Consider the following 25,201-nt stretch of genomic DNA (forward strand, 5'->3'; position numbering starts at 1 on the left):
AATCCTACTATTTATTTATATAGATGCTGACCTTAGCTATAGCAGCAACAGCTAAATCTGAAAAAGGGGACTAGAGATGAAAAGAAGTCTCTTTGTTAAGTACTTGTCTCCTTATATGATACTTATTCTTTCAACACATGGGCCATTTTTGTAGACAATTTGACAGCATGTATTAAAGGTTTATCATATGCTTTTCATTTTCCTTTAAAGAACTATGATAAAGCACTCTTATATTCAGTGAAGACAAGTTTTTCTTCTGAAAGAATTTTAACCTGACTGTTCTGTACCAGAACAACTATCTTTTGGCAGCACATTTTTTCTTCATATTGGTATTTTACTGCCCACCCTGTATGGTTTGTGTAGTCACCATCATGGGATTGTGTGGATAGCACCCTTATGAATGACCACCAAAGCAGTGAATTTTATGAAATCAAATGTAATGGCATTAGTATCCCCAACACAAACAGTTTAGGTTGAGCCATTTCTCCCACACAGTGCTATAAACCAGCTAGGTCTGTTGTATTACAGGCACTGATAAAGGTTACATATTTGATGAATGGCATTTTATTACTCATCTTCTATGAATCTTGCTTTCTTTCTTGCAGTCATTTTTGTAAGAAGTCCACTTCTCTTATATAAATATCCATATGCATAAACAATAAGCTTCACTCTGACGCTACTACATGATTATCTGGTGTTCACATTTACACTCCTGGTGTTATTAAAACTGCCTAACTTAGGCTTCCTTAAGATTTCTAAGTCAAATTAGGCTTTAAGGACTCAGAGTAGAGGCTGAAGTTGCTTAGCTAATGATGGAGAGAAACAGGTAACTCTGCAGAGGAGACTCAGTGCTTCTCGGTCTGGTACCTGAGGGAGACTTGGCCGAGAGTTGATGAATTACAGAATGTTACTGTTAGCTGCATTCACTATCAGAGCATCCATACTAACAGATTTTACTGAATTGTGTATTTTTCACCTTATTCTTCAAAATCTACTTATAAAGTCAAGCATGGAAAGAGAATTTTTATGGAAACTACAAATGGCACTGATATTCCAAAGAATAGTAGGGAGTACTGCTGAAGCTCTGCTAGGCACTGCAATAAATTAGAAGCGATGACTCAAAACCCTCAAATGGCCATAAGAAAGCTTTAATGCAGGCCCACTACTTCTATAATGTTGCAAAAGAAACAAACAAAAAAAAATTCTCAATGAATGATTGACTCCAAAGAGTATAAACTAATTTAAAAACAAAATTCATGCTACTATATTTCAAAATCCTTTTCTTTTTTTTTTTTCTCGAATGTTATGAACCACAGCATTTGAAAATGGGGTAATTTTGTTGCGTAAGCAGGCTTTCTTAAAGAACATTTCAATGACCCAGTTATGTCTCTGTTTTATTTTTGTAATATTTTTATATGAACTAGGATAAGACTGCAGTTAAACGCTGTTCTTCAATTTATTTTTCCATCTGCTTTTAGCTGCAGGATAGCATATTTTATCACATTTGATATACAGGGTCAAAGGAATAAAAAATTAACCCTGTATTTTTGCATAAAATGTATAAATAAATTCTGATGGTGCAAGCTCAGCAAGTAGAATATTTTTACTACTTCTATCTTGTGATAATGTTTTTGTAATCACTTATACCTCAATCGCTAACAACTGAATGCCGTTTTCTGTGTTATTAACACAGCTCTACAAATCACAGGGAAAAATCCAGGATCTGAGCAAAAGAGGATAAAAGGTCGCATTTTTAGAAGGTAATCTTTTCACACATAGAAGAGGCAATAGGCCAAGTCACTTAGCTCTTCCTAGCTAATCAAACTGCACAATTTCAGCATAGTGGTTCTTTTTTAGATGTAGGTGGTGATAAAACGATCCTCGGCTTGGGAACACATCCAAGATACATACACACTCCCAAACACCTCCCCCTACTCACCCCACCTCCAGTTGATTTGAACACAGACATACTTATCAATACTTTTTAAGGTAGCAATCATGCTGATGGGGACAATTATGAAACAAGAGAGAGGTCACAGTAAATCCAACTCAGAGTATGTGACCAAAGTTATGTGGGGAAAAACTGAACTAGTGTCAGCATCAAGCATCTGTTGCTGCTGGTGTGAGGACAAAGCGAGTGCCAGAACAAGGAGGCAGTTTTGTAGATCTACTGTTTGTCAAGTCGCCCACTGAAGCAAGCCTCGAAATCAGTGTGTGTACTGCGGCCATCTGTTTACTTTTCACTAGCAAAACTCTTGACTCTTACCATCTCTTTGAAGTCATGGTCAATGTCAAGAAACAGGTACAGTTCTGATGATCGTGCATGTTTTTTTAACTTGACAGAGGGAAAATAGGAAGGAAGAAGGAAAACAGAAGTATGTAATTAGTTTATAAAAAAAGGGGAGGATTACAGGAAAAGGATCTTCATCTATTCAGATAATATTGTTCCCCAAGGGGATTAAGCTATCAAGGTATCATGAAAGCAACTAGTGAAAACAGGAGACTGGTCTGCCACAAAATAATGATTTATTTACTCAGCTTTGTAACAGAGAGCTGCTGAATTGACCTGGACTTAAGGAACTTGTTGATCTCTTCCCTCCGGTGACCAAAATTAGAATAGATCAAATGATCTATGATAAAGTGGAATTAAAGGCTCAAACACTCCTGAATCACTACCAAACCACCCACAAACACCGCACTGCTAAGCTCCATTGCTGATTAGTTTCACTGTGCAAACTCCCCACAGAGAAAGCCACTGTCCATTTACCAGTGTTGTTCAGCAACATCTCAAGCACATTTTAAGGCTCTCTTTTTCAAGAAATAACATGTTCTTGCTTTAACCTGCGCTATACAATCTTATTTACTTAAGTATCTTTTTGACTTTCTCCCTTTTTCACTTGTGTCATTAAGCTAACTGAAATTTCTTTAAGTCTCTTTCTTTCTCTTTTTTTAATGTTCCAAAACTCAGAAGAGATTTGCACTATTTTAATTTTTTTTCCTGCTCCTCTCCCCAAGTCTTAAAAGGGACTATTTAAGTGAGAACTCCAAAATATCAGGAGTAAGGTACCACATGATTCCCAGATGTGTACACATGGCTTCCAGTGGGGGGGTAACCTACACTAATTCCATCAAAACATCTGTTGATAGAAGACATAAGTATGTCATTTATCACATTTTATACAAGACTCAAGAATCTAGGTAAACTGCATCAGCAGTAGATATTGGCAAAGAACTGGAAAAAAGTTCACGTACTGGGTGAAGATAGATGGTGTGGCTGGTCCAGCTACAGAACTCTGAAAAATCTCAGTTACCTTCTACATTTAAATGATTGCTGGAGAGATGGCTGTGTATGCATATACATTGGTATTTAGGAAGCACCAATGAACAAATGTATATGCTGGGTTTTTCAGCCACTAAAATTTGAAAATGTACTCTGTACAGAAGCTGTTTATAGTTGAATCAGATCTTTCACTTCTGAAACAACTGCAGTACTCTTTGCAGATAAAATAGGTATTGCTCCCAAAAAATCGTATGCAAAAAATTTAGGAAAAGAAAAAAGAAAGATGTAAGCTTACTGTCATGTGCATAGTATAGAGACTATAATTTTGGAGAAATACAAGGTTTATTACAACTTCCTCTAAAAGAAAAAAAGAATACACCTTTTGGAATTGTTGTTTAAGTTCGGTATTTTCACATAGAGAGTAATCACCAAAATTAGTGAAATGTTTCAAACTTCTTCTTCCACAGAATAACCTGACAAAAGCAGACCACTCACTAATAAAGTGCAACTTAATAAATCATGTGAAATCTTATTTTGTTCAAACCCTTACTAACTCCTAGCACCATCTGTTACCATCAAAACTATATGACAAGATATGATATATAATTAATAGGTAAACAACAATCTAATTAAAATGGACAAATACTCCATGTTCCTGCCATTTGGGAGCTCTAATTACAGACTAAATTTTAAGCTTGAATTAAATATTTAAGCTGGAAAATTAACTTTCCTTCTCGAGCCTTGAATACATTAATACAGATATGTGAAGCGACTTCCTGATGGGAACTTAAACATGTAATTTAGTTTCATCAAAGCAGTTACTAATTGTTAAGCAGCAGTACCTTACCATATGTACACAATAGCTATTTAGAGCCGAAAAGGTGGTTTTAAAGTACCCCTCTGCAACCCTTTTCTGACATAAATATAAAATGTATATACAGCACAACAGTTTACACTACACACTGAAAATAAATTACATAGAGACTTCAGCTTTCAAATGGGTCTTAGCATGCATAAGTCTGAACAGATCCAGATAAACAAATGTGTATTTTTGCTGCTGAAGAAACTAAAGAATGTCTAGAAAAGTTAAGATATTTTTACATTCTACTTACAGAATTTTGAACTTCAGAGTGAAACCATGCAATTTGCCTGAGCCATCTAGCAAAAAAAAAAAAGCTAAAAAAGGTGTTTCATCTAACTTAATAAGATGATCCAGATTTTCTTAAATACTATATCAAAAGGAGAGAAATAGGAATAAAAATGAGAACAGAATTACACAAAATGTTAAAAGTGTTCCAAGCATGCAAGTGATTAGAGTTTACCTAGTATTATTGTAGCACAGTAGATACTATTGTACTAGGAATTTTGAGTATTTGCATTCTGACCAGGAATTGGATTCTAGGTGTTTAACAGTGCCCATCAGTCAACAGACTGTTACTGTTTCAGGAAGAAACCCAACACACCTTCATTCTTTATGAAAACCACAATGATTTCCAAATAGTGCTGAGTTGAACTACCTTACAAAGCATTTCCCCCATCTTATGGATATAGAGTTTGAGTCACATGGATGATAGGTGACACCCACAACCATATGTCAAGGCTCCCAGGGTGTAAAATATTCCACATATATGGAGCACTGTGCTTTCCTGTGTTCATGTGGAACTCTTTCAAGGGAGGCACACAAAGATTTCAATATGGTTTCAATCAAGCCTTGGCTCTTACCGGCTCACATGGCCTCAGTCAGTGACACATGAGAAACAAGAACCCAGATTTCTTATCTTCAACACTCTCTTCTAACCCCAATATTCTCTATCCACACAACAGATACACATTTGACTTGCTTTAATTTAGATTCAACTTCAGAACAGCAGAACATGATAAGAGAAATAGTGCATATATATCTTTTTAAATATCCTTGAGATGGTATGCTACTTCTAAAATTGAGGAATAGAACATAAAGAAGCTTCATCCATCCATCTAGCCCAAAGAATATTTATTTTCAGCATAAATACAGATGAAAAATTAATTACTGGGCCATGACTTCATAAAGGAATTGTAGTGATATCAAAACCAAACCTCTAATAGTTTGTGATGTCATTGCAAAGCCTCAAGGAATTTCTTGTTCCATAACTGAGAAGAACATGGCAGCTTCTCAATTTATACAGTTAATGGACTGGAGACCCAGAATGTGCTTTAGGGCCTACTCTGCTTCTACCACTCCCTCACTGCTGTCCTTTGCCCTATTCCTGCAACACAGATATAATTTTACTCTTCCTATGTGACAGAAGTACGCTGGCAGTTTACAATAATTGAGCTGGTATTTTCAGTTACACAAACTTGGATGCTGTTCTTTATTCAGAGTTTTTAGACTGTATACATACTATCTTAAATATTGCAAAGCCACTTATTTTAACAATATCCATGTTTTCACTATATTTTCATAATACAGTCTGTGAATCTGCTTAAAAATGATTAAATAATTCTTACCAGAAAAAGAATAGAAATCGCTGAAAATAAAGGACTAAAATGCTGACTTGAAACTTAGCTATTATAAATCTCTCTTAGAGCCACAGTTATAAGAATTTCAGCCATGTCTCATCAGCCACCACCTTCTCTTTGTTTTTCTTTTCATCAGCACTGATGAACTACTCAGGCCTATAGCTCATGCTCCAATCCATATTTTCCAAGTCAGTATAGAGTCATTGTTATACAGAGTCATAGTGATGCACGACTCTGTACAACAGACATTTACTGTTGTACTGGGTGCTGAAAGCAAGTGTGGACTCCTCTAGACATGTGCATTTAGTTTATTTGGCCAAGCCAACTGGATGGCAACACTGCACGATTCCATCATTTCAAGGTGGGAACACTGAAAAGTCCTGGTGAGAGCTTTTAGAAAAGGACAATTTTTCTCCCAAGCCCAAGCAAAGAATGAAATGCATATATCAAATGAAGATTCTGCTTCTGTTGGACACAACAAAGGACAAAGATATGCTCAGGTACCTTGCAGCCATTAAAATCTGCCTTCTTTTAATTCCATGGGGTTATGTTTTGAACCACATTCCAGTTACAGGGAAAGATGGCTGCTAGGCAAAACGACATACCAAGTTCTGGGGAGCACTATGATTTTCTCTGCAGTCATATTCTTTCCAGGCCTATTTATAGACCATATTGTACCGTACATGTGCCATGGATCCTAATGTGAGGAAAATTATATAGATATTCAAAGCATGACATATTGATTCAACATATTGAACGGATTGTTTTTTCCTCTATTTATTTAAATGATTATAATAGTTTATAGTGAGCTTAGCCCTTGAGACAGATGGTTGTAAACTCAAAATTTAAGTTTTAAATAACTGTATTAACATGAAGTAAATGATTTTATCCACTATCCTCATTAGAAGAATGAATTTATCTTAACACAGTCTTTAACCCTCTCCTGAGTTGTTTTTGACTATTTATCAAAGAAAGCGAACTTTGTAGCTCATTGACTGGTGTTTTAAAATGTGTCTCATCAAAATGTATCTGATTACCACAGCAATTTTTTACACTGTGTTGGGCAAAAGTAACCTTGGGTTTAGGGTGAAGAGGGAAACTCTACCATTATCCATTTTGAAAGGACCCTTAAATTTTAAGTCTACAGTTTATATCTCATCTAATTCTTTCCAAGAGAAAATGTCTAAAATACCAGGAACAAAAGCATAAAGTAAAAACCTCTGTCCATAATTCACACAAGTAAATAAAACAGTTTTCCGTTAACAGACTACTACACTAGTGGATTTATGCCTGTGAAAATATTGGATTATATTTATTGTACAAGAGCTTCATTCCTTTCCATCTCCCAATTTTATGAGCATCTCCTTTGTCCTTTCCCTTCTGGCCCTCTGTCATTTCACCTAATGCTGACTTCTGGGTTTCATTATTGTCAAAGGAGAAGAGATCACTTTGCCACCCACTCAGTATTTAAATATATCAACTAATTCATGGCAGTAACCCCACTTGCATAATTAAAAATATATTCATTGATAAATGTGTTACCCCTCCAAGCCTGGTGACCAGTCAGAACCTTGCACAAACCAGTAAGAGTTCCATTGGGTACCTCTATGAGATTCACAGCATGTGGATCTACATCAGCTAGTGCCAACTGCTCAATATAGGCTGACAGGTAGAACAAAATAGTTAATCCTGAGGACCAACATTCAAGCAAAACATTTTCTAGGGGGGTTTAATTTGAACTGATCACATTCAGGACCAAAAGTCCCCTAGCAGCTATTATAAAAGAAGTCCATTGACATACCAATGGTGTGCAACTTCCAAGTTAGCTAAATCCAAAAGAAATCAATTTTCCCAGTTCTGGAACAATTCTGCAGTATGAACTTAAGCACATGGGGACAATCTGCTTCAAAGACACATTCCTGATCCAAACTAGAAGGCTAACCTAGGACCACATGAGGAAAATCAAACATGCTTTCAATTAAATTGTTTACTTAAGGGTGCACATAAAGGTCCACCTGAAATGCTCAAGTAATACTGAGTGAGTCAGAAAGCTCATGCACATTTGTTTAAGGCTGCTTTTTTTAGTGAGTAGAAACTATGAAAAAGAAATGCTAAAAAAATGAGATTTCTGAAAATCAAACTTAGTGAGACATTTTATAAAGATAAGCCTTTTTTTTTAATAGCATTTAAATGTACTTAATAGAGGTAATTGTGTATGTCAGAGTAATTTTGAAGAATTTGTCCTGTTAAACTAATACTCCATATTTGAAAATTTTAAGTGAAATTACTGTTCCACTATGTAAGAAACAGCATAAAACTCACTGTGAGTAGCTATTAAAAAAAAAAAGGATGGTGTGCTGTCCTGTTATTTTTGAAGTTCCTCTCTTTTTGTATAAGTAACCTTAAGGATGTCACGTCAATTAATTTCAGGCATTCTTCTCAGGATTTTTCACAATTCCTAGTAGAAGACAAATTCTTGGGCAAAAACATACCTTCTGACAAGCTTTCAAAAGCAGCATCTCTACAATGTGCATTTAGACCCACACCTGAGTGAAGAAGATGGAGACCTCCTTTATAAGGTTTAACAAGTGCTTTTTAGCATTACTCTGCATTTTTCCATCTATTTTTCTATTTCTTTATTACCAGTGAGGCAGAACTTCTAGTGCCAGAGAGGTGTTACCAATAATAACTGGTCACTTGGGATGGTCTCTTTTTACATCCTACTTACCTCCTTTAATTTCAAGAGCCTCCTATGAAAAGTCTTAATCATAAGTTAATACTTAATTCAGCATTTTTGTAATTATTTAGGAGTTTCCTGGCAGAGAATAAAGATCTTTTTTAGATATACAGACTCCTGACAATTCAGAAATTAGTGTATTCCAATATTTCGCAATAACCTCGAGTTCCACAATGGTTAGAGAAATTTGGTCAATAACACTACTGAATTAGGTTACATGTTTAATTAATTATTTAAAGAAATAACATAATGGTAAATAAAACTCTGAACCACTGGCCATAAATTAATATATTCTTTCAAAAGGCTACTAAAAATTTTTCATAGTAATTACTATTAACAATAAACTATTTGGCTAAAGGAGTAAACACTGTCATGAATCACAAAATAAGTGACACAAAATGAAGTGCAAAACATTCATGTAAGAAGAAGAACTAGATACACAAAAATGATATTGTACATGAATTGCTTTTGGGTTCAATTATCTTCCTCACATGTTAATATAATTTTGGTGTCTTATTATATGTTTTATCCCACAGGGAATTTTAATTCAGAAGTGCAATTATCAATAAACTTGCCTCACAAAAACTACCGTCTCACCTCCTCCTAGTCTGATTTTCTACAGTCTTCTTCAGGAAGAGAAGTTTAGAATATATGTATTTCCTATAAGGGCAAACATTTCTTTTCTCTTCTTTACTATGCCACACAATTTATAACAGCATTCTATTATATGCTGTCACTCAGAACACACTAAATTCATTCCATATTGATTAAAAAGCATTTTAAAACATTTAATCATATTTTAAAATACAGCCTGCATGTTCAGCTCCATTTTTTGATACACACAAATACAGCAGATATTAAGCATGGAAGGCATGACGAGTAGACCATAAAACAAATACTTTGGCCAAAACCACAGGGCATTCCATGCCTTCAATCAAACCATGGCAATTAATATGAAATTCTAAATACAGAATATAATGCCACATAAATAGTATAACAGCCAAGTCCTGTCTAAGAAGCCATATGTTTTTTCCCATTGTTCAAAAAAAGGAGATGACTTCCCGTCACTTATGTTTCTGATTAGCAAGGTGATTTATGCCACAATCACTAAAAATGCCAGCAAGTGAATGAGAAAATGCATAGTGACTGCACCAGATGTGCACAATAAACAGGAATCCCATTGTAATCTCTGGTACTTATTTTATATGAAGGTAATGTAAGAAACACTCTTGGATATGGCAAAGTCACTCTTTTTTTACATTTGACTATAAATGATATGAAATAAATTGTGTGTTTTATACTTTATGGCATGCATACATTGATAAATTAGGTACAGTTTTGTATCCCAACTTATCTACAAGACAAACCTGGCTAAGATCATGGGGATTAATTGCTTCAGAAGTGTGAAATGCAGCTTTTCCATTCTTTTCTGCACACTCAGTGAAGAAACAATGATTAATCACTGTTTAACTATTCTCCTGAGGATCTACAAGATTGCCAAAGCAGGACTTATCCTCATAAATCCAAAAAACACAGGTTTAGATTTGTTGCCAACAACTGAAAGAACATGAACTCAGAGCCATTCGTTATCAGATTTAAACAATGTCAAGGCTTTAGAACCCCCAATCAGAGAAAAATTCTTTTTAATTTGCCCCAAACAATGGGAATTGGGGTATCAAAACAGATTGAAGAAAATATATATTTTTATATAAACATATCTCCCATTATCAGAAATATAACATAATACAGTCCCTTCCATTAATCCAGCATAAGAGAAGCAGCATCCTCAAACAGAAATGCTTCCATAGATATTAATGTTCAGGAAATAAAAAAAAACACCAAACAACTCTGTTAAAACTACATCTGTTTCATTTGTTTATAACAAATCCTACTTATATGTATAAATAGTTTGTTTAAATGTCTGAGAATTTGTTTAGGCATCTTAACTTTTTGATAGAGGACTGTACTTGTAACAGTGCTTAACATCTAACCACTCTACAATCAACATTTAATACAAATCACTGTGTTTAATAAAGAATTCACTATTCAAACAGATCACATGATCAAATGAGAAATGGAAAAATTACCTGTTTAAAACTTTCTCTATTTAGACAGGGTATTCATAAAAATGCAAAATTTTATCATGGAAATAACAGACAGTGCTGCACAGACTCAGGCTGTATACAACAGCATCAGAGGGCTGAGCCTTTTCTAAAAAGTTCCAGTTTAAAAATTTGAGTATCTGTTTCTGCCTTTAAAGAGAGGAGAATAACTAATAAAAGTACTGTCTAAAGATTCCCACAGGAAAAAAAAACCAAAAACAACAAACCAAAGTACCAAAAAAACCCCACCAAATTTAAATGATTGTAGTATTAGTAAAGAAAAGATTCATCCTTTGAAATTGCTGTGTCAATAACAGATAAGCTGATGTGGGAGAGAGGAATTCATGTCAGAGCTCCCAAGTGCCTGGGAGCCAGAGTAAGCAGGTAAAGCCTGTTGCAGATCGGTGGCTCTGGCCTCCAGCTGTCCCCACTGGCCAGATCCCTGTGCTGCTCTGTGGCCTCCTGCATCTCCAGCTGCTCCTGTTCCCCCACTCTCCCATCATGCTGGGGTTTTTTTCCCCAAAACAAGTTAAAGCTGATAAGATGTCCTACTTGGCTGTAGGAAAAGTCTAAGAACAACCAGGGGGATGCTGAAAACTTCTGTAACTTGACTCCAGTGTCCAGGGAGGGGTACCTGCAGCACCGTGCAATCCCCCCTTGGGGACGGTGCCATCTCTTTGTGTTACATACTTGACATGATGTGGCAAGCCTAGCCATGGAAATTGGGGTGCTAGAATTTTAATATTCTACTGTAAGAGACATTAGCTACAGAAAATCTACATTAAGTAGCTGATGAATTTCTAAACATTATTTCTATAAATGTGACGGTGACTCAGGGGTTATCAGGAAAGAACAAAGCTTTTCTGGGTGCCATTGGCTTCAATGCAAGGATAACCACAAAGGAGGAAACTGAGTCTGGTGAAAACATTGTAGGCACATTGCACAGGCTGAGGTGCTGGCTAACTACATGAGCAACACACACTCATCTGGAGCACCCTTTTGCTTGCAGCATTGTATGGATTTTCTGACATTTCTTTTAAGTTTCACAAACGAGAAGACTTTGATTGAGTCCCAGGTCAGTGAAGGGATTTACAAGCTTGTATCCTTCCCAGAGACAACTTAAAGGTAAAATTTAGCTAGAAACTTCAGACACTAAAGAAAATGCTTCACTGGCGTTTCAGCTCCTTCTTCAGATCAGTTCCTAGGGAGGACCAGTATCCTCAATTGAATCCCACAGTACAATACCCATTCTTGTTTGTAAAGCACTTCAAGATTCCCAACTACAAGTATTAACCAGCCTGTGTTTACTAGGATTTCCACATTTAAGTAATCCAATTTATACTTTTTCCTGTTCCAAGAAACATTTGACAAATATTATTCTGCGGTTATATCTACTTTGTGAGGGTGAGGCACGCTGTGGAAAAACAAAATCAAGTGTGCAATGTAGCCTTTGCTTACAGCAAGAAAATAATTCACTACTAACTTGGTCATTAAACAGAAGTCATTGCAAACTCATGCATACTGGGAATAACTGCTCACAGAAGTGGTTTTAACTAAAGGTTTTAACCTTATTTACCAAATTGAGGTATTGAAAACTATTTTTTCACCTCTCTCCAGATATGCAACTCCCTGTACCTGATCAGGAGAAGTGGAACATTAGAATTACTGTGATGTTTGTAATTTTTGCATTATTAGTTTTAGGTTTGCTTTAAATATGTTTCACAATGCACTGGAATGTGTTAAGTATTAAAATATATTCCTCCATACTAAGTGTGCAATGTGAATGGGGGGAAAAAAATACCTGAAAATAAAGATATTCAAGAGTTATGGATCCTAGTGCTATCATGGTAATTTAAAAATATGGATTAAGATTTTACTTTGCAGATTGCTAACATGCAATAAAACAGCAGACCTTCCACTGTTACACTTCATGTATATTATTTTTTAATTATAGGCACAGTGTATTTCTGACAAATTTCTTACAGAACAATTTTAAGCATGTATGGAAAATCAGATTACATATTAAAGAAACTGCCTGATTCACCTGCCAATGTAACTCTTACTATATTATTCATAACAAGAGGAACATTTTTACCTGCCTTCAATAATTTTTTCTTGCTATTCAACTAATGTAATAATTTTCCTTCCTGCTGGACTAGTCATCAAAATATTAAAGGTTCAGAGAAACCAAGTATATATACAATTACAGAACTGTTTTTGGAAACCTGTATTGCTAGAAAAATTCCTCCAAATATTTTTGTAGCAAATCAAGAAAAATAATGTATGTTCTGCTGTTCAATGATACTCATATCAGCTGCTACAACACTACACCATCATTTCAATACCTATTTTAAGAGTACTCTTGGCAATGTTGTTCCTGTGAGACATTCAGATTGCAGTAACAGCACACTTTTTCCCCTCTCATTTTCCTTCAACTAATGAATGCAGACAATTTCCACTACTCCTCACTCCAGCTGGACTTGCAAAAGTTCTCGTGCCTAAGCCTTCACTGTTTACAATGCACCTGGTGAAAAAATGCTCTACAGTATTTCCCTAGGAATACCACTAACTACTGTTAAGGCAGTAATACCATCCTGGGTTTTCCTGCACTTATTTCCCATAATTCAATGAATTTCCCAGTTTCTTGTTTTTCAGTCCAGTATATATATGTGCTAATCCTCAGGATCTCTCAAAATCTCAGGATGAAATCATTGCTTACAGCCACTTTCCTTGGACATGAAGCAACCTTCTCCAGCAGCAAAAATGTTCCTCTATATTCCTCTTCTGGATGAATCTCAGACTACAGAATAAGCTTCTACAGGAAAATAGTACAAGCACTGAGTTTCATCACTTTTTACATCACTGATTTGCACTTTCTCTCCCAACCACACGTAACTTGCATACAGATATATGCACACAAAAGAGACACCAAGATACTGCAGCACAGATACTACTGCTCCCCTGAATAAAGATGAAAAAGCAAAATATTAAAAATGCTTAACAGAAGAATGTTTAGTGAAAAGCTCATTTTAAGATACAATACAGAAAGAGAATCTCAATATTAGCTCCCTAAGCAGTATTTCTGACAATCCCCACCTTTGGTATTCACGTTTGCACTGAGACTTTAGTAAGGTTGCAGAAATTGATCAGCTTGCATGGGGACCCCTGTTGCATCGCAACACCCCTCAGAATCACCCCTAACTCTTTGCAAGTGTGAACTCGTACTGAATGCTCCAGAGCATCTTTTCAGCAACAAAGACTACAGTATCACCTTTATCAACAGAAATCAAAGGAAGTATTTATTTCTGTTGAATACAGTAAGTACTACAGCCCAAAGTTGCTGAATGCTACGTCTGCTCTCCCACACATCTTGTCAACCAAAGCAGAGTTTTCTATGACAAGATTTTTTTTTTTTTGTACACCAGACAGAGATCTCTCAAAAACCAATCAGAAATCATGAAACAAATTCACAACAAAAACTAAGTTATAGCCAAAAACCTTACTACCTTCTGTTTCAAACACAAGGAACATTCCTACAATTCGGCATCATCTAGCATTGACAGATGGAAGCACATACCTACAAAAATCATAGCCTTCCCAGAAAAGTGAATGAGAGAGAACTTCCCCATATAAAAATTCTAGTCATATTAATGAGTATGAATAAATAGGGATATAGTATTAAAGTCAGTCATCCTAAGAAATATTGCTGGGTTGGAAAGTATCTTGATATTTATTAACGAGGGTAGGAAAAAAAATGTACAGAAAGAATTGCATGAAATACAAATGCTTACTGTAAAACAAGCAATATCAACTTTACTACTACAATTGGATTTGTGAAAAATGAAACATTTATATGTGTATGTATACACATAAAGGTTTTTTTTAGATCAGAAGCATTTTTTTCTCAAGTGTTTAGTGTGCTAGTGCTCATAGTAATGAGAAAACTCTGAGATATAAATCAACTTGGGTAAACCAAGATATATAAAAAAGTGGGAAAGCCTGCTATGTTTTCTAGCTTTTCAGCTATTCAAAGAGTCTTATATTGGTATAATTTAACAGAACACAAACGTCCATGTTTTGTTCATACTACTACTTAGAATAAAAAAATTATTACAGAAGTACTTGAAAGCCAGAATATCTTAAGAGCATTATTTCTCATATCTTTTGACTCAGAAGGCATTATCATTTCCTTCTAAAGGTCTCATGTTTCGTCTTTATCTTTGTCTTTATCCTTTACCTCACAGAATTCAAAAAAGAAGAGCAACCATGCAGAGGAGGTTGAATGTAAACTTCAGCATCATTAACAATCCACATGTTTAGCCACAGATCCAGAGAAGTAGATGGCCACACCAGAACAAGAATATCTAAATCTAAATATATCCGGACAGCAACAAAGACAGACCAAAACAAATGGCACTGCTAGGGCCCACAGGGTTAATATACAGTATTTAGTTTATAAATGAAGTGATGTCATAACTTCTTTCATAAACTTTTCCTAATTATTTTTTATTGTTATTCATTGATGCCCAAATAGTAGCAGAGACTCTTGGAAAGTCTGGGTCTGATTGTGTTAGGTTGTGGTTTTCAAAAGCAAAGCAGCTGCTCTCTCCTAATTTCTTTCAGAATCCGAAAGAAGGTCACTAGGCCAAGGAATAACAGAGAATGAATGAACATGAATGAACCACTGCTTACTGGCAGGAAAGGAGTTTCACTATGATCCATGGCCAAATAAAATTTCAGCAGCCATGTATTTTTACTGAAGCAAAATCATAGGGGCTCATAATACTTGTGGAAATGCACTTGAATTGAATTTATCTACCCTGCATCCAACTACAATGTAGATGAATGCAGATGTATTGCTCCCTCCTAACATCACAAAATGAATGGATAGTTACTATTTTGAGCTGGAATTACAATTTTGCCATTATTATTTTATTATTGTTGGCAACAGTAAGAGTAGTAGGGAACAATGACCATGGGTTTTTATTTTCAGCTGACAAGAGGAGAAAAACCTGGACATTTCCACCAAAGCCAGAACCCCTGCAAGTGCACAGCTGTGTTACTTCCTTAAAATAACCAGGGCAGAAATGAAATGGAGGTATTCTAACACGTGTGGGCTCGGATGTTAAGGTTACTCTTATTCCATTATAAAGTAGCAATAAAAGAAATATCTTCCAGGGGAAAAAAAAATAAGTATGTGCTGCCTTCCCATGAAAATACATAAGTCTAGCAAAGAAAATGCAACACTACCTCACAGAAAAATGGTGGCTCAAACAGACTTTGAAGTAATCACCACTATTAGTTTGACACTGACTATTGACATTTCCAAAGTATTTTTTTCCTGAAAATTTAAGATACACAGCTAGAATAATTTTACTCCTTTTTATACAATTTTTTTTTGTCCCCATGAGATCTGACTCTTCCAACGTGAATGAATACATGTGCAGTGAAGAATTAACACATCACTGATTTTTTTTCTTGTTTAAATAATTCTGTGTAGGGAACACAATTTATTGGTATAAAGTAGGATTTATGGTAATATATTTCCTCTTCAAGACATAAATAAGATTTCTTAATAGTTTTCTGTAATTCATTTTCTTACAGTACCACATTCTCATACATTTACTAGTGTAATGCATCTGCTAGAATAGCAATTGCATACCCTGAACACTGTCTTAAAAAGTCTTCAATACTAACAATCCAATCTGCTAGAATATTCTTCCACAACTCATTGTCTACATCTTTCAGCCTTTAACCTTCCTACAGCATATGCTGGATTTTACAAAATGAAAAAAAACCCAAAAAACAAAAAAAAAAAACCCCAAAAAAACCCAAAAAATACAAGGTTTCAAAGAATATGAAAGCTATCAAACTAGAAAAGTAGAATGTTATACTGAAATAATTATATGAAAATTTACAGAAGGCTACAGGTCTTTATGTTTCAACATTTCCCCTTACGTCATGTTATATTGCCTTCATTTTCTGAGAAGTTAACTTTTCAGTCTCTGGTGGTGATAATTAGAAAACGAACTGCACATATGTCTGTTTTTTTAACGTGGACAGAAATTATGTAATTATTCAAATTATATCAGAATTTATATTCAGAAAATTGGTTGTCAGTCAGAAGTGTCTTCTTTATAAAATGACAAAATGACTCCACTAAGAGCAGATGAATTCTAACATGCATATCCACTTACAAAATTCTCTCTTCTGTTAACACATTCTCAACATTTTAGTTGGAATATCCTCTACTAGAAAGCCTTAGGATTTTTTTTTTTTCCACTGCAGAGGAGCTAAGAGAAATAAAAAGACCAAAGTAAAGAACAGGCTATGTGAGAATATAATGACTTATATTTTAAAACTTTGCTGCCTAATACAATAGCAATATGCAGAGAAAAATGTTTTGCATATATTTAATGCCAGTTAACTCAAATACTCCCCATGAGTCTCATGGTATGACCAATTTTGTTGCCATGCCTTTTTGAGGAACCTTCTTTCAGGAGCTCAATGGACAGCACAAGAGAGGAGAAAAACATCCACAAATACAGGCGATATTCAGAAGGCCTATCTAAGCTAGAAGTTGTTTTTCCAGCGCTGTCCATGTAGCAGTTGCATAAATGTTCCAGATACAGACATACACATATATATGCACATATAAAAGTTATTGTCAGTGTATAAGTTACTACTATCCTGAGACTGAAATAATTTATGTAACATCTGTTTTCATATTTTTTCTAATTTTTTCTAATTAACATGCATATTTAACACATAAATGCTCAGACCACCTATTTTTCTGCTGATTTTTTCCCTTTCCTAAGTCATGTGCTCCTGTGGGGTGCTCAGTATAGATGAAGCATTAAATTTGTTTGGAGGAACAGTGGATACATCATAAAGAAAATAGTTCAGATTACCTAAAAGAAGAAAATATGTTCAGAAAATAATCAAAAATAGGCTACATTGGCTTACAATAAAAAAAAAAGGGACTTTCTCAAAAAAACCTAGTCTTCTACTCACAGATCGAAAGTGGAATGTCACTGACCTCCCACCTCCGCCCAATATGCCAAAGCCTCTAAACTTTCAACATGTCTACTTTCAGCTTGTACTAAAAAGCAGGGACTAAAACTCTGAACCTGTGCAAATCAAATTTTAGTGATGTAAGATGCCACAGCTGTGGGTTTTTTCATTTCTCATTGTCAATACTTAAAATATTCACTTGACACTAAATGGTACAAAGCACTGAAAGTCAACTATATTAGAAACAGATTTAAAAACACAGCAAATGTTGCCTTTACATTGTACTGTTCATATAATATCAAATTATTAAAGTTAAGTTCAAAATCTAAAACCTTGAGAAGACAGTAAATTCAGAGGAGTGAAAATAATTTATCCCATTACATTTATAGGACTTGGTGGAAAAAAGTGTATGTTTACACAGCCTTCCTTAGTAGGCCTTAGAGCTGTATGTTTTCGTCCATCTTCCTCCTCCCATCTTGCCACAAATCTAAAATGAAGAGCAATAAAAGCACATACCCTCTTTTCTACATATATTCTACATGAACACTGCTGTATATCATGTACATTTATGCAAAGTTAAAACCATAATGCAATTCAAATTAAGAAAAGGAGGGAAGGGAAGATCTTTGCTGTTTTGCTACTCAGGGCAGAAGTCTACTCATCCTTACAGACTGCATGGCCATCATCCTGTTTAAGCCCAAACTGACCCATTTTTGTCCTCCTGGGTCTGAAAGTCTCTCATGCCTGAAGTTCAAACATTCCTGAGCTCATCCCTCTTTAGCCACTATGAAGAGAGAGAGATATTCCTTGTTTGCTAACTCATCAGTAAGAAGACGACATGATCACTGGCTATCATCATTAGCTTTAACTATCTTATCTCAGCACCTTCTCTCTTCAGGTTTCATGAGATGCAAAGTTAGGAAGACAGCCACAGTAGCTCACTCACTGGCAGGTGATCCAGCAAGGAGACCAAAAAAGTGCTGCACCTCCCACCTTTAAGCAACTTGCTCTTGAGCTGATGGGAATGGCACTACAGTTAACTGCAGGAGGCATTTATCCTTTTTCTTGTTAGCCCATTTTCAAGATCAGACATACGCATATTTTAAAACAGCAACCTTCTCCATTGCTGTGAAAAGGAACAATCAGTCTTTATGTTCCCATATCAGAAGTTGGACATGTTAAATTTCTTCTGAAAACTCCTACACAATAACCAAACTCTAGATGAAATTCTCTCAGAGTACAATAAAAATTAGGAATATGAACTCTCCATTCATACCTGAATAGCAATTTGACACATTTTAATATCACAGCTAAACAAAGTGCACCTGATGAATATATAAATACTGCAGTCTCTTGACTACAGTTATTACAGGTGAGGTAGACTTCAATGAAACTGAAACCTGGGTCTTTGCCAGTATTTACATGGAAGAGCTTAGCAGCATATATTCTGTGAGCAAAGTAGGACATTTAATACAGCCAAAATCTCTGCAATGCTCATATTTCCTCAGCATTCTGTTGATATGGCCCAAACTGAAGCACTCTTCAGCTCTTTTGAGCTTTCTAAGCATCTTCCTTTACCTTTACATGTTTTTAACACAAAAAAGGTTTATCAGCTTGAACACTTACAAATGTAGATTTGTAAGAAGTGTGAACTGGGATTAATTAATGCATCTAAATCCAACATTAATTCTCACAATCTTGCCCCAGTTAGAAAGCACCTCCTCCCTGGAAATTCCTCATTTGGCTGGTCAGATTGCTTCTTTAGTGAGTAACTTCTTCACCAATGATGCAGGCCTTGTCTTTCCTTTCCAATCCCGCCCCTCTCACTTTGGGGGAAGGCTTGACTTGTACTTTAGATTTTAACAGTAAATTCTGAACTAAAACTTTGAAAATATCTGAGTTACTCTTCTGGTACCATGAGTGCGTCTTAAGTCTTTCAGGTGACTCAACACTCACAGTTCCTAATATTAATCTGTCTATTAAATAAAAAGGTATACTGAAGACAGCTTCCTAGAAACCTTGCTGACTTTTCCCTTTGCCAATTCTAGCAGGCTAGGGACACAAGCTCACCAAAAAATGGAAACGCAAAATGCATCCGAAAAAGGCATTGCTAATAAGAGAGGATGGGGTCAACATGAAGTCCTTAAATATACAGCCGTAGTAGCATCTCTTGTACATAACTTTTTTTTTTAAGTACTTGTTACCCTCACTGAGCTCTCTGCAGTGCAGAGCAGCAATCTGACTATACCCCATAGGTACAAGCACTGTGATAACCCTTGCATAAACTAATATAGCTACATTTGAGAAACACAATTTTCATTGACCAGAAATCAAGTCCAATCCAACAATTTCCATCCAATAAGGAAATTTCTGACTATCAATTTTGCTCAATTTTCTCTGTCAGTTACATTTATAACCCTCGTGTTAGAGATCTGAGGATAATGGCATTAAAAAAAGGATAAATAACCTTTGGTTTTGCTGGTATTAGCATAGTCAAATGCTCAACAAACCACTATATTCATTTACCTAGTGAAGACTGCCTTTGGAACTAGCTGGGAAAGGTGGTCAAAACCTTTGGTTTTGAAAGATCATGAATGTTTTTTCTATGGAAATAAGCTCACATATATGCTCACAAATTATGGGACCAATCTACAAAACATTTTGCGCATATACACATACGTCTATATCTATAAAGTGAAATTATGTTTCCAAAGCATATCAGCTGTGTGAGTGCCTATCAAGATTCAAGAATATCAGGTTAAAAGGCACCAAGCTACCTTGATTATATCCAGTATATTAATGAAGAGCTATAATCCCATCTATTTACTACCTCTTTGTGAAACTGTGTACCACAAAGCACCCATTACAGAAAGAAGTACCACTACTTATCATGCTTCATCAAGACTCGACTTTTGGTCACTGAAATTGGGGTGTATTAGGTTAGTAAGTGGATATGTGAAAGCTGTGCATTTAATGCATGACTTCTTTGCCAGGGAATCAAAGAAATTCACTTGTATAAAAGATAAGAGAACCTGCTTGGATAAGGTTTGCATGTTTTCAGCTCTTAAAGTGTTGTTAGCATCTTCTGATCAGGTGTTTGAAGCAGTCTTGGATATACAAATAAAAAGGGGACCTGAACAAAATGTTTACCCTTCAACTACAGTAGTTTAAAACACCTGCTAAAGGTATTCAGATCAGTAGAGGAAAAATCACTCCCTTTAAAGACTGTCTTTATTGCTTTGTGTGTTCTCTCCATGGTCACCTGAACTTCTAGACTTGCAACAAGTGCCAACATATTTGGTCTTCTGATTCTCAGACACTTAACCTTGCTTATGCACCCTTGTACATCATTCTCTTTGAGGAGCACATCTCTTCCTGCTGTGGACACTATAATTGCTATAAGCATCACAATTTCTCTGGTAACTCAATCCTTCATCACAACCCAGTCAGATTGGAGATTTTCTGCCTTCATCAGCAAACCAGAATCCCACTAAAAGACATGTAAAATTCACCTACTCACGCAGGCAATGGATGAAAACATAGAGTAGGAGATCCTACTTCTTCAAAAATCAGAAGAGAAACATATTACAATCACACCTTATCTAGAAAGATGGGGAGCAGGTCTGTAATTTAAAATGTTAAGCCCTTTCAGTTGTGAAGGGCAGGAGAAGGATCACGAACTTGATGCTACTAGAAAGTTATGCAGACTATGTGTGATGCCGTTTTCATACAGGAAAGATGACCTGCACTGAGCACACTACAGTCGGATAGCTGATGGATGAACTACATACCACTGTCAGATTTTTTTGTTTTCCTAAATTCCACTTTTCAAAATTAATTAATTGAAAACATTAATTAATTAATGCTTCTAATATACTAAATATCTCTAGCCTTAACTCGCTTGATAAGTTTGTTTTCTACTTGCTGTATTTCTGAAGCACATCAAGAAAGAAGTAATGAAACCTTTGAATGTATAGAGGAATGGTCTCACCCTGTGACAGCTTTTAAGGAAAGAAGGATGAAATGGCCATCTCACCCATAAAGCCAAGATAAAATGGAGCACTGTGGCCATCTTGATCACAACACCATGAAGAAAATACCACTGTTGATTTGTTCAAAACCTCTGAAACATTTATCAAAATATGATCACATACTGTGAGAGGATACATGCATACAACATGTTAGTTACTGACTAGCAGCTGTTGGAAAGACGAACACAAACACATGTAATCAGGTGCATCATCATATTTTTTAAGAGATACTGTCAAGAGCCTTATTGACTGACATGCCTTTCATTGGCCCCCACAATACGGTAGGAATACTTTTTCTCTTTTATTTCCTGTACCACTATCATATTAGGAGACTATTTCCTTTTTTGTGTTCTGTCCCATCTTGATAAATACTCTGTGTGGTAAGGGGGTTACTAAGTCAGCCCAGCCCCTTGAGGAGCCAAGTTAAGTCTGTTTATATTAAGAGACTGCCTTGGTACACTGCAGGTCCCCAAAAAGCATATAGAAAGCTAGGATCTTTACAATGATTTACTGAAAGCAGCAGCTCGTTTTAATAAAACCATCCCAAAACATAAAATTGATTGAACCAACTGCTGTGCAGGGCATACACAACAGCTGATCAAAATCATTCAAGATTTTTATTCCTAGAATATCTCCAGAGCTTGTAGAGTTTTTCCTACTTTATTATTTCAGTTCTGATACACAACTCACTTAGGCAAGCAGAAAAATTAAGGCTGACTGATAGTCTGATATTTTTAACCAAAAATTTGGATAAACTCAAAATAATCTCCTGTGTGAAAAGTCAAAATGAAAGCCAAATATACTTGATAATCACCAGCAGTTTTCATAATGCAAAGACTAACTATTATCTTTCCAATTACCCCTCTTCAAGTGATATAACGTCATGATTAATTGTATCCCAAAGAAGTCCACAACACCCCATAAAGGTTACTCCAAAGGACACATTTCTTCCATTTCAAAAGGTTTTAAAGGATAGATTTATAATAACATTGCAACACATACACATACACACACACATATATAAACTGTGCTTTAAAAAGGCAGGAAAAGATGAAAACTTATTCTAAACTCCAAAGATACCACTGCTAACTTTACTTTCCTTGCACAAAATATCACCTAGAAGAGTTTATCTATTTTGTTGAGCATAACAAAAAGTTCACCTTTTCAGAGTGTGCTACACAAAGCTTCGCCTGCCTTTTATATAGTAAAGTAATTTTATGGTATTGTGTCACAATGAAGGACAAAGATAAGCCAACTGTTTAGATTCCTCTCCTTTATGTTGTGGCTTTGATCACTAACAATGCTGCATGAACAGCCAACAGAAGGCTGACATTTCATAAAATATGCAGTGATAAAAACTAATACTGTAGCATCTGGGAGCGATATATAAAATGCAGAAATACACCTAATAACTGTGATCTTAAATTACAAGTTACTAAAAGCTAAATAAGCAGCATACCTAAAAGAAAGATTAAGTCAGGATTTTTGTGCTTCTGCTCCTAAAAACAAATTAGAAAAAAAAATCCAAGATATGCTATTATTCTTAACAATTCCTCTGGTTCCCTTGTATCTTAAAAGCAGCCTTGTAGAAGAATGCTTTTTTGCCGTATCATTAGGTATCAGCAGAAGCCAAACACATTATAAGCCTTCTTCGTGCTATATTAATGCTCTAATGCTTTGTGAAGTCCCCTTTATTGTCTTTTTAAAAATATCAATCACACAAAATACACATAAAACCTGATGACTGATTCTTCACTGTTATGTAAAAAACTGAAGCTCTGTGATGACAAAAATAAGTACAAATCCTTCCAATAAGCTGCATAAATTAAGTAAATCTCAAAGTAGAAATTACACTATTTTAATTTATTTACCTTAAGAACATTAAGAATCTACAAGACAGGCAACATAAAATGGAGGATTACATCCTAGAAAGCAGTGAATCCCTAAAGAACTTACAAGTCACTGTAAATAACCAAATGCTTTTTTTGCTCTTACTATGTTGCTGTAGCTAAGAAGCTAAAAACAATCCCTGCGTGCATTACAGGGAAATATATGGTAGTACTAAGGACCTGAAATTATCTGCACATATGGCATCACTGGATTGCTATAACTAGGCCTGGTATCTTTAATTCAAAAGGAAGTTGAAATTAAAAGGGCCAAAAAAGGAGTTACAAGAATTACAATCAGGAAATCCTTCTTTTTATTGTGTGTGTGAGTCAGATAAGAGATCAGTATATTTAGTTTATTTATAATAAGATTAGAGGTGACTTGATTGAGTTCTACAGCTTAGAACATGTGGAGAACATGTAATAGCCAATAACTATCTAATCAAGCACAGGAAAGGATAGTAAGACAGAATTACTGAAAAACATCAGACAAATTCAGTCTAGAAATACCATGTCTTAATTATTACATCAGGTTAGGCAGGGACATAATGCATTTTTTGTATATTAAATATTAATATTGCATATTAAATATCAAGGTAAAGGTGAAGTAATGATTTGTATTTTATAAAAAATTATTAATACTTTATCTTGATTTATACCAAAGATGGAATGGCTAAAACAAAATGATATCTACTGCATGGAAATCAGTTTAATATTAAGGAAACTGTAATACTCAACTTTAAAAGATAGCTTTATACAACATCTCTGTTCTCATTTATTATTCCATGGGTCAGACTTTAATGCAATTACTCAATACAAAAATGACTTTATCTCATGTAACATAAAAATAACTTTAGGAAAGGGTGCAAGTATATTATCTATCTTTACAAGAATACGCTATCAAGAAACAAAGAGTGACCTGTGTGGTGCAAGAGGCTAAGTAGCTACTGGCAATCCACAGGTGTATATAACATTAACATGAAGCTGAAACAACTGCTCCAAATAATTTGAATATAAAACAACATTTGCTTATGGCACTATAAAATGGGTAGGACTTCCTCAGCATAGTTATGAGATCTAGTAAAATACAATGTCTAAAGATCTAATTGTACCAAGGAGTATATAATGAATTCAGCTTTTTAGTATTGGGCCCTCATTTAATAACAGGGGAAAAGGAATCATGTATCAGATGAAAAAAAATGCAAGAGAAAATCCACATTTGGTGCCCAAAGAACTGTGAAGCATATTTTTGGTCTGAAAACATACTGAAATTACAGTTTAAGTATGTGGGAGGCAATTGTCCTTGTGGTTATAATTAGTGTCCAAATTTAGGGACTTCAGCGCTTAATGCATACCCACCCACCTGTTATTCTTACCATGGTTTTTTATGTCACTTAATGGAGATGAATACTCCTTTCCCACCTCATATTTACATCAAGGCTATTTAATTTCTTTAGGCTGCTATAATAGGTTAAACGGCAGTCTCAACATCACTCTTCATCTCCCACTGGACAACGAATGGCATTATAAGACTGAGAATAGATGAAGGCATATTTACATTCATAATGTTCTTGACTATAAAATTTATGTAAATTATGATTTCATATTTGCAAATACTATAATTTTCAGTTTCAATGAATACTTTACTACTC

At 35.3% G+C, this 25,201-nt stretch overlaps 1 protein-coding gene across 3 annotated transcripts in view; it reads right to left on the reverse strand.

Annotated features, from left to right (window-relative positions):
• TBC1D5 (TBC1 domain family member 5) overlaps positions 1-25,201 on the reverse strand; it is a 315,146-nt gene that overhangs the window by 211,026 nt on the left and 78,919 nt on the right. For all 3 annotated transcript variants that reach the window (XM_058831805.1, XM_058831806.1, XM_058831807.1), the window contains exon 4: positions 4,393-4,438. In XM_058831805.1, the coding sequence (XP_058687788.1) occupies positions 4,393-4,438 (46 nt within the window). The remainder of the gene's footprint in view (positions 1-4,392; positions 4,439-25,201) is intronic.

The sequence above is a fragment of the Poecile atricapillus genome, chromosome 2 (genome assembly GCF_030490865.1).
Source record: "Poecile atricapillus isolate bPoeAtr1 chromosome 2, bPoeAtr1.hap1, whole genome shotgun sequence".
In the NCBI taxonomy this organism is placed as follows: domain Eukaryota; kingdom Metazoa; phylum Chordata; class Aves; order Passeriformes; family Paridae; genus Poecile; species Poecile atricapillus.